This window comes from Cajanus cajan, chromosome 4 (assembly GCF_000230855.2).
Source record: "Cajanus cajan strain Asha chromosome 4, NIPB_CcT2T_4, whole genome shotgun sequence".
NCBI lineage: Eukaryota > Viridiplantae > Streptophyta > Magnoliopsida > Fabales > Fabaceae > Cajanus > Cajanus cajan.
The window spans coordinates 64845002-64863645 of NC_138520.1; the positions used below are offsets into that span (position 1 = coordinate 64845002).

General features: G+C 27.9%; 2 protein-coding genes across 4 annotated transcripts; both read right to left on the minus strand.

The window, feature by feature from the left end:
* Positions 1-1285: 1285 nt before the first annotated feature.
* LOC109802315 (Peptidase S24/S26A/S26B/S26C family protein) lies at positions 1286-4376 on the minus strand. Of its 3 annotated transcripts, none has more exons than XM_020363629.3 (5): positions 4158-4376; positions 3307-3483; positions 3149-3221; positions 2599-2764; positions 1286-1862 (listed from the first exon to the last, which is right to left on the minus strand). In XM_020363629.3, the coding sequence occupies exons 2-5, from the start codon at positions 3467-3469 to the stop codon at positions 1758-1760; spliced, it is 507 nt and encodes a 168-aa protein (XP_020219218.1). In that variant the 5' UTR covers positions 3470-3483; positions 4158-4376; the 3' UTR covers positions 1286-1757. The 3 variants fall into 3 exon arrangements, with proteins under 3 accessions (XP_020219218.1, XP_020219215.1, XP_082928938.1); XM_020363626.3 differs by having other exon boundaries at positions 3307-3547; positions 4158-4372; XM_083072812.1 differs by lacking the exon at positions 4158-4376 and adding an exon at positions 3795-3961.
* A 699-nt stretch (positions 4377-5075) lies between these two features.
* On the minus strand, positions 5076-7955 carry LOC109802986 (E3 ubiquitin-protein ligase AIRP2). Its single transcript, XM_020364427.3, has 5 exons — positions 7391-7955; positions 6204-6348; positions 5871-5937; positions 5531-5765; positions 5076-5451 (listed from the first exon to the last, which is right to left on the minus strand). Exons 1-5 carry the CDS (start codon positions 7504-7506, stop codon positions 5232-5234), a joined length of 783 nt encoding a protein of 260 aa, XP_020220016.1. The 5' UTR covers positions 7507-7955; the 3' UTR covers positions 5076-5231.
* Positions 7956-18644: the final 10689 nt, after the last annotated feature.

Sequence of the window (18644 nt, forward strand, 5' to 3'; positions counted from 1 at the left end):
TATTTTTTAATTTTACTATATCTCTGTATTCATATCGTGTCTGAATCCGTGTTACATACCTTTCAATATAGTTAAGTCCTTAACCACTCATCTTTCCATTATTAACTGCTTATTGTTTTTTAAATACAATATAGAAATTCAAAACTTTTAATCTAGTTATATATCAAAATAAATAAATAAACTCACTCTGCATGATAATTTATAATTAAATGATATTATAAAAAAGTTATACTACCATTTTTTTTTCTTGCTTTTGTTATCATATATTATACTTCACTTTTTATCTTTTTATTTTATTTTTCTCTCCTTTCTATGCATAAAAAAAATGAGGCGAAAGTTAATTTTCCTAACTGTTTTGGTCCCTGAAATTAGTAGAAATGGTCTCATTACTTCCTAAATTTAAACAAAAGAATATTTCACCTAATTTATTTCTTCAACCTCTAAAGACACCAGCAACCTAAACATTATAATATCAAATTTCAAACTTTAGTAAGATGAAATCATATTGTGAACACGGTTATAAAACTTTATTTAAAAATATTATCTCATCTTCAAAATTTACAAGTTTGATGTTGATGATAAAGATTCAAAGATGCGGGCAATTCAAACATCATAAAGTGTGTTTGTATACACATTCAAAATGTGGAAAATCATGTTTAACGTGAAAGCTATTATTAATAACTTCCACGTTAAACGTGATTTTTCACGTTTCAAACGTATATACAAACACGCTAATAATATCATTTTCAAACTATAGTACTTTCTTGTGTGAGAAAAAAAAACTAGTATTTCTTTGTTGTTAACTTTTCAAACTTCAGTAAGATGAAATCATGTTTTGATTATCATTTTTAAAGCTTTTATTTCATTTTCTAAAACTCTACTGTCGTCTGTCGATTATGTGCGTGTTTGATTTCACGTTTGAAACGTGAAAAATCACGTTTAACGTGAAGTTACACATTGTAGCTTCACGTTAAACGTGATTTTTCACGTATCAAACGTGAAACCAAACACAGGCTATAAATACTAACATTAGTCAACGATAATGTTGATAATCACAAAAATAGGGAGAAAAAAACGTATTTAAAAGTTTATCTACATTAAAATAAACTAATTTATAAAACATAATATCTAAGGAATATAATATGATTTTCAAAATAAAACAAGGGGTATAATTTATTGATATCATTTTTTTTTGTCTTACATTTACAATTTACTAAGCCATAGACTAATCTTACTATCGATATTACGATGATTTTCGTACATGATAGAGATTGAACACAAATAATTTAAGCATATAATAAGTATAATTTACTTTCAAATAATAATTTCTCTAAATAATGACGGCATCTTTTAGCTATTACTGCAACAAATCTCTCATCCTCAACCAGAACTACAGCACCAACAGTATGAATGAGTGCTCAAAAAATCTATGGTAGCAGTAACTAGACATGTCCTGACACCTTTCGAAAGAGCGGTATCACATTGTTATTATTGAGTTTTCACCAATTTCTCCCTAGAAAGGAGCAATTAAGATATCATTCTTCTTATTTGTAACCCTTTAGGTTACCTTGCTTTGAATGTAATCAACATTTGAGGATTCAAGGTTACTCCTTTCCATCGACACAAAGTCACAAATTAAGTAAAGAATGGTCTTCACCATCTAAGGGAACAAGGTCAGAGATCAGAAGATAATACTTCCTGTGTAGTTCTTTCATACCTATTATTTAATCAGGCCAAACAATAGAGTTGGGATCCAACTAAAAAGAAGCTAATCCTTGTGGTGGAATACTCTTGACAGCTCCTATTCTTTGAGGAGGCCACACAACATGGGTAACCCTTCCCCGAATTAGGCCCAAAGGAATCTGCAAATATATTTATCAGGTCACACCAAAATTAAAAGAAAATTCATTAGCCATTGCTCAGATTACGGCACAAAGAAAGTCCACAACAACCAATCAATAAATATTTTCTGTCAAATGTAGCATTCCTAACTACTTAACAAAAGAGTTAATGCAGCAGATGAAAATTAATTTAACAAAAAATGTTTGGTAATTGACTGATATATTAATAGACTAGTGTCAAGGCTTGCTTAGATGTACCAAAAGACACAGCTACAAGGCAAATTGAAACATGAGGAATGTAAATTAGCGAGGCATTTTGCTTGAATACATTAAGCAATGCAACCTAACGAGGCTGAATTAATCAGAAAAACTCCTAGCCTCTATTGCTTTGAAATAAGTTAAAAAAATGCAATTGACAGATAATAAATGTACATTCCTTTTCTAGCAATAGAAGCCTAACTGGTCAGGCTTTGTCCAGTACTTATTACAAACCATAATTTCTTTTGCTCATGAGCAACAGACACATTGAGATTTTTGCTCAAAATGTAATACTAAAGAATAATCGAGGAGAAGTCATCATAACCAACTTCAATTTTATATCCTCAACCAACCAAACTACTAAAATGGTAAATGGGTCAAAAAAATTTCACCTAACGCTCATTTCAAGTATTGATCCTTTACAAGACTTGTTTTTCTTGCTTTATTTTGCATATCATAACAGTATCATGCCATAAACTCAGTGGTAATAGCAACTTACTGGTCCAAATGACTTTGAATCCATGCTAGAAGCTATGTTGTCTCCCTCAACCCAACAATGTCCTAGAGGAATATGAACCACATCATTGTTATGATAAGTGCCAAACCATTCACCAGGTAATGCAGCTATTCTCTTTATATGTGTCTCCTTGTGATTCAGTGGAGAGCTACAGAAGTTTCAGAATGCCAATTAAAACTTCCAAAAACAGAAATTTAGATCTCAATTGTAAAATTATCATATTAGTATAGTTCAAGATTGTAAATATGCATCATTATGAGCAAAAGCCAATCAATGGACAATTTACATAACAAGAGTTCATTAATGTTTATGAGCCAGTGCCAGATAGTATAATTCAGACAATGAACCATCCACTGCCAATAACTTCTACAGAGAAGCAATATTAATCCAAAGACATGCTAATTCACCAGGCTCTACAATCACCTGCTAAATTATCTTCCAGACATCATATAACAAAGGAAGATATGGCATATAAATGCAAATATAAATCTTAAGAATACAATACATGGAAAAGAATGGACAAAAATATTACCGGAAAACTACCACATCACCATGTGCAAAATTGTACTTCCCAAGGCTAAATTTCTCAACCAAAACATAGTCATCTGCAGCATAATTAATGGTCAAACAAAAAAATCTGCAATTGTAAAAGTCATTTTTTCTCTTGAACCCCTTCAGCAAGAAAAATACCAAAAACATCTTCCATCTGAGAACCGGATTTAGGATTAAATGTGGGAGACATAGAGCCACCTCGAACTGGAATAATGGTCACAAAACGATCAGACACAGTCACGGTGATGATCGAAGCAGTGACGAACTTTTTAGTACAGTTCCATAGAAAATTGGTTCCCATGAGTTTAGATGCACCTGTATGTCAAAAATCAACCGTCTGCACCCAGCTTTCCAAAGCACAACAATAGAAAAAGGGTAACTGAAATTCAAACACACTAAAAAAAATTACAAACTAACGGCAAATATCGTGGCACAGTTTCAAATCTCAAAAAGGAATCAATCATTAACAGGAAAATTTACACAGAAAAAGCAAGCAAGCCACCAATTTACACACACAGTAAGGAAACCTAAGTTCAGCGTAAATCAGAAGAAGAAAATAGTTATAAGTTTAACATATTTCAATGCTAAACCAATCCACCAAATTGACAAATTTCCAGAGTACTAACTCTTAGATGTGCACATTTCCTTGCTTCTACATTGAACTAGTTCTAATGGACCTGAATAGAGGCCCTGCAGTGTTGGAAGAACAGAGCATGTTCATCAACTGGGCATTTTGAAAATGCCAAATTGCAAGCAAGGTTGACATTGAAGAGCAGGCAATATTTATGTTTAGTAAACTTAAGAAAACAAACAACACTGACTTGGGCATTTGATCAAGCACCTTACAAGCACACAGACAAAAGGGTAAGCATCGAAGTCCTGATTTTCATTGACATTAGGAAAAAAACTTGACATACTAAGATATGGGCATTATTCTATTACGTAATAGTGAAAACAACACGTAGAAGAGAAGAGGGAAATTTAATTACCAAGCTACGAAGGAGAGAGAGAGAGAGAGCGAGAGAGAGAAATGGTGGGTAAGGGTAAGTTTGTTTTATCGAGTTCTCTGTACATATACAAAATACAAAGGAGAACATATATAGGCCTTTTGGGTTGACATGTTGCTGTTGCACTACCCAATTGGATCAAATTTCCTAATTTACATTTCATTTATATTTAAATAGCCATTTTATTCAGGAAATTAAAGTAATTTAAAGAATGTGTAAAAAAAAAAGTCATTTACTTTTTTAGAGTTTGTGTAAAATAAAAATTATTTTCTGTTTATTTATAAGAAAGTGTGTTTTACGTTACGTTCGAGAGCAGCGAAATAGAATTAATTTTCTCATAGTCTCTCTTTGCCTTTATATAGGCCACAATAATCAATTATGGGGAGCATAATTGACTATAGCATCATATGGTATCCATTATTTTTTTAAATCTTGTATAAATTTCAATCGTATTTTATCACGTAAATTAAAATTTTGAAATAAAATTATTTTATATATATACATTTATAATAGTTTTAATTCATGTTCATATATAAATATAATATTTATAAAATATTATTTATATATTTATTTTAATTAAAATATGTATATATTTATTTTATTTCATATCATATACTACTTTATTACGGTTTTCAAAAAAAAAAAAATCGACATAACCGATTATGCAAATGGCATAATTGATTATCTGCCTTTTTTCACAAATGATTTAAACATAATTTAAGAAGTAAATTAAAATATAAAATTGATATGTATATAATTGTTATAATCTTATTTTGTTATAAAATTGTTATGTATATACATATATTGTTATAATCATATTTTATCAAGTGTGAATGCATCAAGGGATTGCATAATTGATTTTGCTAAATTAAGTGTCTCAGCCATGAACAAGGAAGACCGTTTGAACAACTGAACTCTTTAATTAATTCCAATGAAATGAGTATATAATATGGACTGTGATGAAAATGTAACATGTATTTACAAATGGATAAATTCCTGCACAAACTGAGAATCATATAAAAATTTAAATTTAGTGAGTTTGAATGAGCTTTTCTACTAATTGGCAATCACTAGTGGTGACGACATGACATGGTGAATATAGGGCCTGGCAATGAGAGGCAAATTTTCTATGTACATAAATAGTCTTTTCAAATTCTCCTTGTTGATTGAAGCCGGGTCATTAATCTCACTTCTGTTAATGTAGATCCAAAGGTCATCTGAGTTCACTCTTTTGAGACTGTCTCGACAGAATGGACATGATTGAGATCTTGCGTGCCTAAACCAACACGAAAAACAAGAATCCTTAGAAGTGAGGAAAAAAAACATGCCATCAAATGTTGTCTCAATCCACTCACCAGTCTTGGTAGCATTTCATACACATTGAATGATTGCAATTGGGCAATACAACCTTGCTATTCATCTCCAAACAAATACCACACTCTTCTTCTCTCTCCATGTCAATTTCAGAAACCTTTCCTTTACTTGTCAAGTCTTTAAGCTTATACTTGGTAGCACACAGATGTTTTTGTTTCCTGTCTTCAACATCACTGATTCCTCTGTGGAGTTGCAATAAAGAGGGAAACACCATACCTGTTATTATAGTCAGAGAGTGTAAAAGTAATCACATTTGGATTGTGAAGCACTTTATCATATGAATGCACACACAGCATGATTTCAACATGACTATTTACTTACCATAGAACTCCTTTAGACTGGCTTTTCTTTCATAAATGGATATGGTTGTCTTCCCATCCTCATATGCCTGTGACAAACCCAATATGTATTATTCACTAGCATTACAATAAAAGAGCAACATTGGTTACACTTTTGCATTATCATATTCGATAATGAAACCAATGGATCTAACTGAGTTGGTTAAGCAGGATATGTGAGTTGTTATAAATACATTATTACTGAGTTTGCTTCCTATATATCAAAAATAATATTTGATAATGAAAATTGGAAAGTATATTTTAGGGAAAAGATAGACTTGTTAACAGACACAAAGTTAAGAAGCATGGAACACACCTTGTATATAAGAATTCTGAGCAACCCTAAGGCTCCAGCAAGGTGACAATCAGTCCACTGAACCAGAAAAAGGAAGAATTGAGCAGCTGGGCTGTAGGACAATCTCATTTGGAAGCAAGCACCACCACTTGGATACTCAGAAGCTCTGATTCAAACAATTTTGCACACAAGATAGGTTAAAAACTTAGGGTAATGTCAATTTTTTGGTTGAGAAGTTTCAATGTTGAATAAAACAATGAAGAAAATGGCTAGTCATGTTTCATAGATAAGCATTTAAAGTGGGCACATAGAAGCTTCTTTATCTCATTTTGTTGTGCTAATAATATAAGTCTACATTACAGTAGTATTTTAAAAAAAAAAGGGTTAGATCATCTCACTGCATTAAAATGCAAATAAAATGGAAGCTAGAAGTGACAGTGTGACACAGGCAATTTCAAACGTGTCTCATACTGTCTTGTAACCCAGTAATCCACTATGCTTTTAAAAGGCCCCATTCAAAAAGTTAAAATTTTATTTTGCTAATTTAAGTGAAAAAATAGAAGGGTCTCTGAATTTCACACAAAAAGAGGAGGGGAATTTGCCACAAACTGGGGCATCCCTGCCACTCTACAGGAAAACACCAAAAGAATTGAAGTGTCCATTGCCCAATACCCTTCAGAATGGAAAACCGAAAACTTTATATAAAAAGTGGTTCATTAAAAAAGCATATAAATCCATATTTAGTTGTAAACATATACTGTATAGTGTATAGTGTATAATACTCCCTCTTTTCCTTTCCTTCAGCTTAATTTCCTCTTTTGTCTTCACCTCAAGCGTACAATTCACTGGTCCTTTATACCAGCTTTAGCATAGCAGGAAATTATTATCATTATTCTTATTATTATAAAAAGAAAAGCAAAACCATGACATTGTAAGATGGAAGAATGAACAGAATAGAGTTTACATCTAAATAGCTTCATACAAGATTGCAGCCATCACTAGTTTACAACCCATAATTCAGCATCCAAAAAGACTTGAAATTTAGCATCATCTCCAAAAAGAGGCAGAAATTTGGGAAAAGGGCAGTAGCATCCAAAGAGACGTAATGATAATCAACCACAATCACAACCGAATAAAAAAGAAGAAAAACCCTGTTTGGGATGAGATTGGAAAGAGAGAAAAAAAAAAAAAGGAAGAAGGAAATTTACAGTGTGTTGGCAAAGTGAATGTCAGCTTCAAGAGCTTTGAGGGAATCCTTGAAAGACTTGCGCATCATCTCTCCTTCTTCTCCTTTCTTCTTCCTCCTTTTGAGACCAAGCCCCATCCACAATCACAAACTCTCAGAACAACAAAACTAGTGACATGATAAAGCCACAAACAAATCGCGTGACCCTTCTTCCTAGTCCTAGTCCTGTAGGAAATAGCAACACTATGTGTGAAACCCAACAACAAGTAGCTCGATTTACCCCTTCCTCGTACCAAACTAACGACTAAGGTGAGCACTTTGAGATGGAGAGAGTGGAGAAAGTAAAAAAGTGTTGGGCAGTTTTGATTTGCTGGGTTTTCGCTTGAGCTACACGTAACTCTCGTTTGTTCTGTATAATTTGTACATACATGTCCCTATGTAGATGGATCTCACGTCATGGTCATGAGTTTGTTTAAATTATTACCCTAAACTAATACAATTATCCTTTTGATTTTTCTCGAGATTCATGCAAGATCTATTTTGCTCGTTTCCCCGTGAAAAACGTTTCCACCAGAATTTACTTGCTTGCTTTTCAGCTCGTGTTCTACTGTCACTCTATTGCTTCACTTTATACACGCCGAACTCTCTGGATCTCTTCATACTCTTACTCATAAAATTCTCACCCCAACAATATTTTTGTAACAAAAAATTATGACTTGTTATGTTATGATCATAATTAACTAATTATAGTATTATACTGTTATGCAATAATATCTTCCCATGCTGAAATTATTGGCTTTATGACAACTTATTTAAAAATTATATCTGAGTCGATTTTTTATTATATATGTATTTTTTCTATCATATCTCTCATTTTATGACACGAATCAATTTTTGTTTAATAAGATATAATTTCTTCCCGCTGAATGATCATATAATGGCACTTCCGATCACTGATCACTCTATTTTTCTTGCATAAAAAAAATCTTAATTACCTTATATTTCATATAATTTTGTGAATTTTAATTAATCATTTGACGTTGTTAAATAATTATTAATATTATATATTAATTATCGACATTAGTTATCAATATGTTACATAACAATTAACTTAGGTGTTAAACAACAAACTAAGCAGTCGCATGATAACAAAATTTTATTACAAAATTCATGAAACCATAAAATGTGTTAAGAATTATAACTAAATAAAAATTATTAAAAAGTGTAACAACACATTCTCTTACATTTTAATATAGTTAATTTTTAATATAAAAATTCCATATTTATTCTAATATAATTAATGTCCTTAGAGTAATAGTCAGCGAGATCCAAAATACTGAAAGTAGTATGATATAAAAGATATTGGAGTACAAAGTAAAAGTATATTTTGTTAAAATATAATTTAACATCAAAATTATTAAATTAAATATATATATATATATATATATATATATATATATATATATATATATATATACGCTTCAATATGAATTTAATATTAACACTTTTTAAAATAAAAAGTAATACTCGTTTCAACTAAAAATTTTATAATGAGTCCATTTTTTTAAACTAAAAAAGTGTTTTTAAACAAGTTTTTATAATACAAATAATTTCTTAAAAAATAGATAAGACTTGTTTATTAAAAACAACAGAAAATTGATTATTTTAAAAAAATGGAAAACTATATAATAAAGTAAAAAAATTATTATTTTATTTTAAAAATATTTTTATAAGAAAATAATAAGTTTAAACAAACACATTCAATAAGCATCTATAATAATTATTTTTTGTATTTTAAAGCATTTTTAATAGTATATGAAATGATGGGATATATTAGTGATTTTTTTAATAGAAGAAAAGACATATTTATTACTGATGCAAGAAGGATTCCTCTAGCTTGCTCCCAAATTTTAACAATTTATCATTTTATCTGTCGCCAATCTTTGTGTGTATTTTTTTATATTTATTTTCTCGGCTCACGGTGTCGATTAAGTTACACCAATCCTAGGGATTATCGATGAATTAACTTTATAACTTATTGATGAATTAATTTAATAATCTTTTTATACTCTTTATGGTTGGAAATTAAAAAAAAATGAATTAGATCCTATTATATAATTTAGGTCCACACTCTTTTAGTGAGACTCCCCACATATATATATATATATAATATAATTCACCTAATGCTAAAAAATATATGCCAAAATAAAGCAATAAAAAAAATGTTTCTAACAAATATTTGTCGTTGTAGGAATTCCCTTCATCACGTTGAAAGCGAACCAAGAAATTGGACAATGATTTGTTGAAATAATTCAATTATTTATGGCAGTTGGAGAGGATGCAAGATCTTATATTCGATAAAATTAGAGTTAGTTAATTGTCACGCCACGACGGAATCTAATCCAAATGCAATAACTTAATTTTTGTCAAGAACAATTTTGGATTGATGGATTCGTTGCCAAAAGAAAAGAAAAATTTTGGACTAAGCTTGCAAGTAACGTGATGAATGAGTTGTTGAAGAAGCTACGTTTCTTAATCCCGTGGATATATTTTTAAACATAAAACATTTCGAATTTTGAATCTTGTGGTAAACAACTACCATAATTCATTTGATATTTGTGATGGTGTTTAGCAATTAATTAATTAGCATGAAACGTTGGCAAATTCTTTTGGATAGTACGTACGTGTCCCATTGGTCATGGTTCTACAATTTCTTGCGATTAGTATAAAATGATCATTAAATGAACAAGTGACGATTTAAATAGTTTTTTTTCGAAGATGGTGACATGTCAACCCCCTCATTAATCAGGGATGGGTAAAGGGAAAATAAAATAAAATAAAATAAAATAAAATAAAATAAAAAGGTGTAACAAAACATAAGGTGGCATAACCCCAAGCGTGTGGTTCAACGGTAGGGGTTGATCCACGCTTAAGTAAGGTCAGGGGTTCGAATCCTGCCTTGTGTATGCCCCCGCGTTAAATCTTGGGGCCAGCTATCCCACCTACCTTTGAGGTGCCTCCAACCTAGCGAGGAGATTAGTCACTGTTGTCGGCCCTGAATACTCCAGGGACGAACCAAAAAAAAAAACATATGGTGGCATCAAGGGTGTAGACTATGGAAGAAGTTAAATCTTAGGGAAATCATAGATCTTCCACGAGTCTCATTTATCCTTCCAACTAACACTTGTCAATATTTTGAATTAAAATATTTTTTAAATTAGAATCTTTTACTAAATTTTTTGGACGTTAAAGCATTTTTCTAAATGTTATTTGCACTAAATTGCTTACACATGAGTTGTCAAAGTTGGAACTTCTGAGATAAATCAGTTCATCAAGAATTTCAATTGAGTTGAATCAGAAAAAAAAAAGATTCGTTCATTTTAATTATAAAAAAATATTGATCTAACCCATTTATAACATGGTTTATCATGAGTTAACTCGTGGTGAGTTGAATTAACTCGTAAATTAGTTCATCTAGTATATTTTTTATTTTACTTTTATTTTTTAGGTTTTCAAATATTAATTTATGTGATTATACGTTTATATCATTAATTATTTTTATATATATAAATTGTGAATTATAATAATTAGTGTCAATTTGATATTATTTATTAATATTTTATGTAATAAATTTGATATTAATTGATATTATAAGATGAATAAATTAGTTGTGGTTGATGTCTATTGTTTTTTTTTTACATTTTATGGTCCTATCATTAAGTTGTAATTCTAAAATATAAGATTGTAATATATATTTTTTTATAAAATTTAATAATTTTTTATTTTTTATTTTATTTAAGTGAATCAATTCATTTAATTCATCAATCCGTAATGGATTAGGTCAAGTTGATTATTTTTAATCTCACTTGAAGGTAAATTCAATTGAGTTGATCCACTTATTATCTTACTTGTGATAGATTGAGTCGAACTAAATTATCTATTTTGAGAAGTCTAAAAAGACTTACTTAAAATTTTATCTAAATTGAATAAGCTAGTATGTTAATATGGGTTATTTTTTTTAACATTTAGAGACATTTTTTTTTACTTTTAAAGTTTTAAAAAAAAATTCTGAAAGTGGGATAAGTTGTGCTTGTAAAACATTACTTTTAAAGTGGAAGTTGTGTTTGTATAATATTATTTCTTTTCTTCTTTTCTTAAAATACTGAATTTTTACTTTTAAAAAACAATTTATTTTATTTTATTTTTATGTAAAATTATTATTTTAACATGAAAAAAGCTTATCAAAGACAAGTTGTATGTGCAAAACAAGACTTTATTTTATATATATATATATATATATATATATATATATATATTCATGTTTTCTGTTAAAAGAAAAAAGTAAAAATTGTTTATAGTCATTTATTTGTCCACTTGCATAAATTGATTTGATCTTTATGCATGTACAAAATTGTTTGGGTTAAACTTTCAATTTGTCCTATAAAAAAAGTGTGAGGTGTTTTATTACTTAGTCTCTTAAAAAGTTTCTTCCATTATTCACATTCATCCTTAGGTAGATTATTTTTAATAGATGCGTTGCATGTTAATGTCACATTATAAAATATTGTTCATTTTATGTAGCATGTCACATTAAAATTCACAAGGGACAAATTGAAATATTGTCAAATCAGAAGAATTAAATTGAATAATTTTGTTTAATGATAATTTTGTTTTTAAATACTTCAAAACTTTTAACCCCTATACTAATTTGTTAAAATTTATTCAGTCCTTGAAAGTTAATAATAATATTCAATTAGTTTCTATACTAATTCATTAAAATTTATTTTAGTCCTTAAAAGTTAATAATAACTTTTAAACTAGTCCTTATTGAATAATAGTCAACACACATTTCAAAATTTTATTATTCTTTTGTACTAATTTATTAAAATTCATTGATATCCTTTGAAGTTATTAACAATTTTCAAAGTCATCCCTAAAACATTAACTAACATGAATAATTTTAAAATGCTTGCAATTAAGTTTTATGATATTCACGAGCTTGAAATATTCACAATATCCACAAACTTGAAACATTATGATATTAATGAGCTTGATATGCTTACAATGAAGCTCCCCCTTTCCTCCCTGTTAAAGGTAATGGTGAACCTGAGACAAGAGATTCATGCAAGAGGGAAACCTTTTATTCTCACACCCACTATATATCACTTGTGTTAATTAACATTCAAATTTTGTGGTGCAACGAATCTTAAAATTAGGTAGATATCTACTTCCCAAAATTGTTATATAATAGTAATTAATTAATTAATTAATTAATTAATTATTATTTACAGTCTCACAAATATAATGTAAATTTATTTTTAATTTCTCAAATTTAAAATTAATTATTTTATTCCAATAATTTGAAAAAGAAAAAAAAAAATTCCAATTTTTATGTTCAAATGTCATTAATGAATACATAAAAAAATTCACCTATTAATTAATTTATCACACAAGAACTATTTAAAAGTGTTATTGTTAACAAAAATATTGCATTAAACTCATCTAATATCACACCATTGATACTTAATTTATCACAAAAAAATTATCTAAAAGTATTATTGTTAACGAAAATATTCCATTAAACTCATCTAATATCGTGCAATTGACTAAATTCATTCTCTTAAGGGATTAAAATAAGATTTTTGAAATTATATAAATTAAAAAATCAATTTAAAATTTAAGAAACAAAAAAAAAGCTATCCCAAAACTTGACAACTAAAAGTATATTTAATCCTTAGACTTAAATATGTTTTTGTCCCTCAAATTTAAGACAAATTTATTTTTGGTCCCTCAAATTTAAAACGGTTGTTTTTAATTCCTGTAATTTTTAAAAATCTTGTTTTAGTCCTTCAAATCACTAGTAACATATCTGAAAGTGACAAATTAAGATGGTTATACAATATTAATTGGATTTAATGTGATGTTTTTAATAACAGGGACATCAGTAGATAGATTTTATACAATAATATTTGATAAATTTCTTAACAAAATTTGAATATAAGAACTAAAATAAGGTTTTTCTTAGAAAAAAATTATAAAGACTAAAAATAACAATTTTAAATTTGAGGGACTAAAAATAAATTTATCATAAATTTGAGAAACTAAAAACATATTTAAACCTAATCCTTATTATTATTAATTTAAATCACAAAATAAACTAAAAAGTGAGGGTCATAAAATAGATGAGTGAAAAAAAAAACTTAGAATCTGACACATGTCCAAGACCAACTAAATTTTTTTCTCTATTTTTTACAAAACTAATGTTATTGTTTTAATATAATATAGAATATATTCCCTAGCTCCAATGTACCAAATGTGTTAACCTCAACTTATTTTCTTTAGTTACTTTTGATACGCATTACAAAACAAATATCTTAATTATTGGACAACTTTTTATATTGTATATTATTTGGTGAATATTGAAAAACACAAACAACATAATGTTATATTTATTACAATATCTTTTTAATATTAATATCATAATGAAATATTATATTATCTTATAGAGACGATAGTAGCGAGAATCTTTATTATAATAAAAGGAAGGAAGTCTGTGATTCTTTTTTTCCGCTCAAAATAAGGGTACTTATGTAATTTTATCTTGTCATAATTATTCTCTTTTTTATTTTTTTATTTTAATAAATTCTGATCATAAGAAAAACCTTTCATCTTTCTCTTTGCTTTATACAAAAGAAAAACTCTTCCTCTTCCTCTCTGCTTTATACGTTTCTCATCAAATTGTTTGTATTTTGTCTTCCACTCAGAGAAGCAATTATGGATATCTATTTCCTATGTATTTGTTGCAGCTTTTCAATGCCAATTAATCTCAACTATCCTCTAATTTTTAAAGCATTCTATCAATAACCATTTTTAGGTAAGCTTGTACGAAGTTTTAATTTTAAAGGTTGATTGTTTCAATGTTGATGTAGTGAACATATTATTAAAAGTTTTATCCTTTTTTACTTTCATCTTCTTTTTAAAGGACATGGCTCAGAGGTTTACATTACTAAAGGACATTACAGCAGGGAGAATTGACTGGAAGATAAGAGTTCGTATAATAAGATTATGGGAGCTGCGAGAGTTTAAGAATCCATTGCAAACAAATTCCTTGGAGATGATTTTGGTTGATGAAGAGGTTTTTTTCTTCTTCATAAATTATAACAGTTGTAAATTTCATTGTTAGATAGTATAGTTTTTGTTTTTGCTTCTGTTTGAAATTTTCATCTTCACCAAAAAAAATATATAATTAGTAAATATATTGTTTTCAGAATCAATTAAAATGAGTCGATGATCTTAGTAAGGACATTGGTAAATTTTTCTGCACGTATGTTATTTTTTAGAAGCTAATATATTTTTTTCCTTTATTCTTTTAATTATTTTTACCTATTATAATTTAAATAATAACCTTATTTTAAAACAAATGAAATTAGTCGGATTCAAATTTTTCAATTTTTTCTTTTTAACCAAATCCTACAACTCAATATCTTTTTTAGAAAAAAGTTTCTGTCACTTTTGTATGTACAAATCATTTTGTTTAAGGCTAATTACTACAATAGTCATGTTGTATTCTTGCATTTTTAATTGATGAATTTCTATGTAATGTTGCTAGATTTTTTCAATTTGACCTTTCTATTTTGCTGCCAACTCATTATATGTCTTTCATTTCAATTTTTTCTTATTCAATTCAATTTTGCTAGAGTTTAAGAATCTATTGAAAACAAATTAGATGATTTTGGTTTATGAAGAGGTTTTTATTTTTCATAAATTATAACAATTATAAATTTCGTTGTTGGATAGTGTAGTTTTTGTTTTTTCTTCTGTTTGAAAATTTCTTCACAAAAAAAATATGATTAGTAAAGATATTATTTTCAAAATCAATTACAATGAGTCAATGATCTTAGTAAGGACATTTATAAATTTTTCTGCACGTATGTTATTTTTTAGAAGTTGTATTTTTTTCCTTTATTCTTTTAATTATTTTTATCTATTATAATTCAAATAATAACTTTATTTTAAAATAAACGAAATTAGTCTGATTCATATCTTTCAATTTTTTCTTTTTAACCAAATCATACAACTCAATATCTTTTTTAAAAAAAGCTTACCGTCACTTTTGTATGTACAAATCATTTTGTTTAAGGTTAATTACTACAGTAGTCATGTTGTATTATTACATTTTTAATTCATGAATTTCTATGTAGTGTTGCTGGATTTTTCCAATTTGACCTTTTTATTTTGCTGCCAACTCATTACATGTCCTTCACTTCAATTTTTTCTTATTCGATTCAATTTTGCCAGAATTTAAGAATTCATTGCAAACAAATTCCTTGGAGATGATTTTGGTGGATGAAGAGGTTTTTTTTAATAAATTATAACAGATATAAATTTTATTGTTGGATAGTGTAGTTTTTGTTTTTGCTTCTGTTTGAAATTTTCATCTTCACAAACAAAATATGATTAGTAAAGATATTGTTTTCAGAATCAATTACAATGAGTCAATGATATTAGTAAGGACATTGATAAATTTTTCTGCACGTTTGTTATTTTTTAGAAGCTAATGTATTTTTTCCCTTTATTTTTTTTAATTATTTTTACCTATTATAATTCAAATATTATCCTTATTTTAAAATAAATGAAATTAGTCTTATTTAAATCTTTCAATTTTTTCTTTTAACCAAATCCTACAACTTAATATTTTTTTTTAAAAAAAAACTTACTGTCACTTTTGTATGTACAAATCATTTTGTTTAAGGCTAATTACTACAATAGTCATGTTGTATTCTTGCATTTTGAATTGATGAATTTCTATGTACTATTACTGAATTTTTCCAATTTGACCTTTTTATTTTGCTGCTAACCCATTACATGTCCTTCACTTTAATTTTTTCTTATTCGATTCAATTAAGATGTGAAATAATGTTTTTAATCAATTTGTTTCTGTTGTGTTATTGACTTTCTACTTATTCTACATTTTTAGTCTTAAATTTTTCATACCTTCGTAACTTTATCATATTTCATTGCATTTGAGATAATAGTTGTATTGATTTATGCATTTTATTTATAATAAATGAGAATATAGGTGATATTTCATAAGTTATTATGTTGTATTGATTTAGGGAGTAGTTTTCTTTTTTTATTGTGTTATTATTAAATTTTACATTTATTTTAAATTTCTGTTTTATGTTTTTAGTTTCATTTCTAAGGCCAAATAATCTCTATTATTTGGTTTTTAATTATATGTGATGCATCAACTTCTTATTCAATTTTAATTTAATGTCTGATTTCATAATATTTAATAATCAGGATGGAAGGATTCATGCATATGTTAAAAAAAATATGTTTTGGGTAAATTGTAAATATGTTTTGGAGGCAAAAGTGATATCAGGCAGCAATATTGGACAAAAGGTTTTTATTCCTCGATTGTCCTTAATTCCATCAGATAAGAGAATTCCTTTCAAATTTCAACGTAGACAATTTCCAATAAATGTCTCATTTGCCATGACAATAAATAAAAGCCAAGGACAATCATTGAAACATGTTGCCATCTATCTTCCACAACCTGTTTTCTCACATGGCCAATTATATGTTGCAATATCTCGAGTCACATCTCGCAGTAGTCTGAAAATTCTTATTTGTGATGATGAGGTAAATGGTTCAACATCTACTACTAATTTAGTTTATAAAGAAATCTTTCAGACTCTGACATAGGTAACTTGCGTTTTTTTTTAATAATAACATTATAAAAGGAAAACATGTTTACTTTAGTTTTAATTTTACCAATTTTTCAGGTATTTCACCAAGTTTATTTTTCATGATGGATGTGTTCAGGAGTCATTACATAATTACTGTACAAGGTAAAAGTTTAATTTTGTTTCCTTCCTATTTGAATTATTACATCTTTATAGCATTTTAATATTACCCTCTTTTAAATTAATTATAAGGTTTTTTTTCTTCAGGTTAATGCATTAACTCATATTGTAGATGTTGATGATTTTGAAACTGAGACACAATACAATTTAGTTTTCTTATTAATTTATATTATCATGTTTTTAATCGTTTATCATTGTCATTTTATTCATATATTCAGATATCTTTTTTCATACTGCGTTGGATTCAATTAATTTTCATAATTTTATATACATTAATTATTAAAATAAAATTTATTTACTATAATAATTTATTTTTCGTGTAACGCACGGGCACATGTCTAGTTAAAATAATGACAGTAATATTAGTGGTAATGATAATAACAACATTGATGATAGGAACATAATGATAGTGAATGATGACAGCAATAATGGTAGATTTCAACAATAATGATGATAAGTGAAAATAGTGATAAACAATGATAATATTTGATGACAAAGATAAAATTTAAAATAATGTTTATGTATCACCAGAATAGTAATGAATTTTATTAACTTAGAACAAAAAAATTTCTTATAATTTATTGAGTAATAAAAACTTAAACTTTGTCCTATCTTTCTTTATCTTTTTTGTTTTATTTTATGAACCTTTTGTAAATTAAACACGGACCAGTTATATTTCTCCTACCTATTACGATGATTTTTAGCGAATCAATCACACCCTTCCATAATACTTTCGATTATAGTTCCCTTTTATATTGTGCTGCTCTACAACTTTTAGTGTATTTACGTCAATTCCTATTTCGTGAAAGATAAAATCACTAGATGACAAAACAAGCTATTGCATACAAAATTGAACACCACCTAATTGAATATTTAAATTGCATTACACTACAATTAAACTTTGCAAATGGATATCATCCTATTCTGATACAAGAGTTAAGCATTGAAGTGTTAGCTAGCTATTTAGGAATCTTTCCACACAAGGCATTGATCTATAGGAGAAGATGCATTTCATACTTCATCCGTAAAGAAACTACATCATATCAATTTTGTGTAATGGTAATAAAGGACCGTCCTGATATATGACAGCTTATTAGAGTCAAGCCCAGACAAGTTGTCAATTACAAGGATTTGGGTTGAAAAGGAAAGAATCAAACTATATCAAGGGTGGTAGTTGACAAATAGTAACTTAAAACATTGAAAACATAGAAACTCTGGTTCTTTACCTATAAAGTATGACAACTCCACAAGCACCTACATAATAACTAAAGGCATCACATGTAAAGTTAAATGGTACCACACAAGAGTACAAGACAACCATCAAGCTAAACTTTAACATCATAGACCCTTGTTTTCCATAACATCTTTTAAAAGGACAAATAATTTGATTAAATCAGCATTAACATC

Bases quoted from the DNA above. Each gene is read 5' to 3' on its own strand.
- LOC109802315 (XM_083072812.1), bottom strand. The intron at 3,222-3,306 runs GTATTTTTCTTG...ATTATGCTGCAG, and splicing joins TCAGATGGAAGATGTTTTTG to ATGACTATGTTTTGGTTGAG. The intron at 1,863-2,598 runs GTAAGTTGCTAT...ATATATTTGCAG, and splicing joins ATTCAAAGTCATTTGGACCA to ATTCCTTTGGGCCTAATTCG.
- LOC109802986 (XM_020364427.3), bottom strand. From the start codon at position 7,506: ATGGGGCTTGGTCTCAAAAGGAGGAAGAAGAAAGGAGAAGAAGGAGAG. The intron at 6,349-7,390 runs GTAAATTTCCTT...TGTTTGAATCAG, and splicing joins ATTCACTTTGCCAACACACT to AGCTTCTGAGTATCCAAGTG. The intron at 5,452-5,530 runs GTGAGTGGATTG...GTGTTGGTTTAG, and splicing joins ATGAAATGCTACCAAGACTG to GCACGCAAGATCTCAATCAT.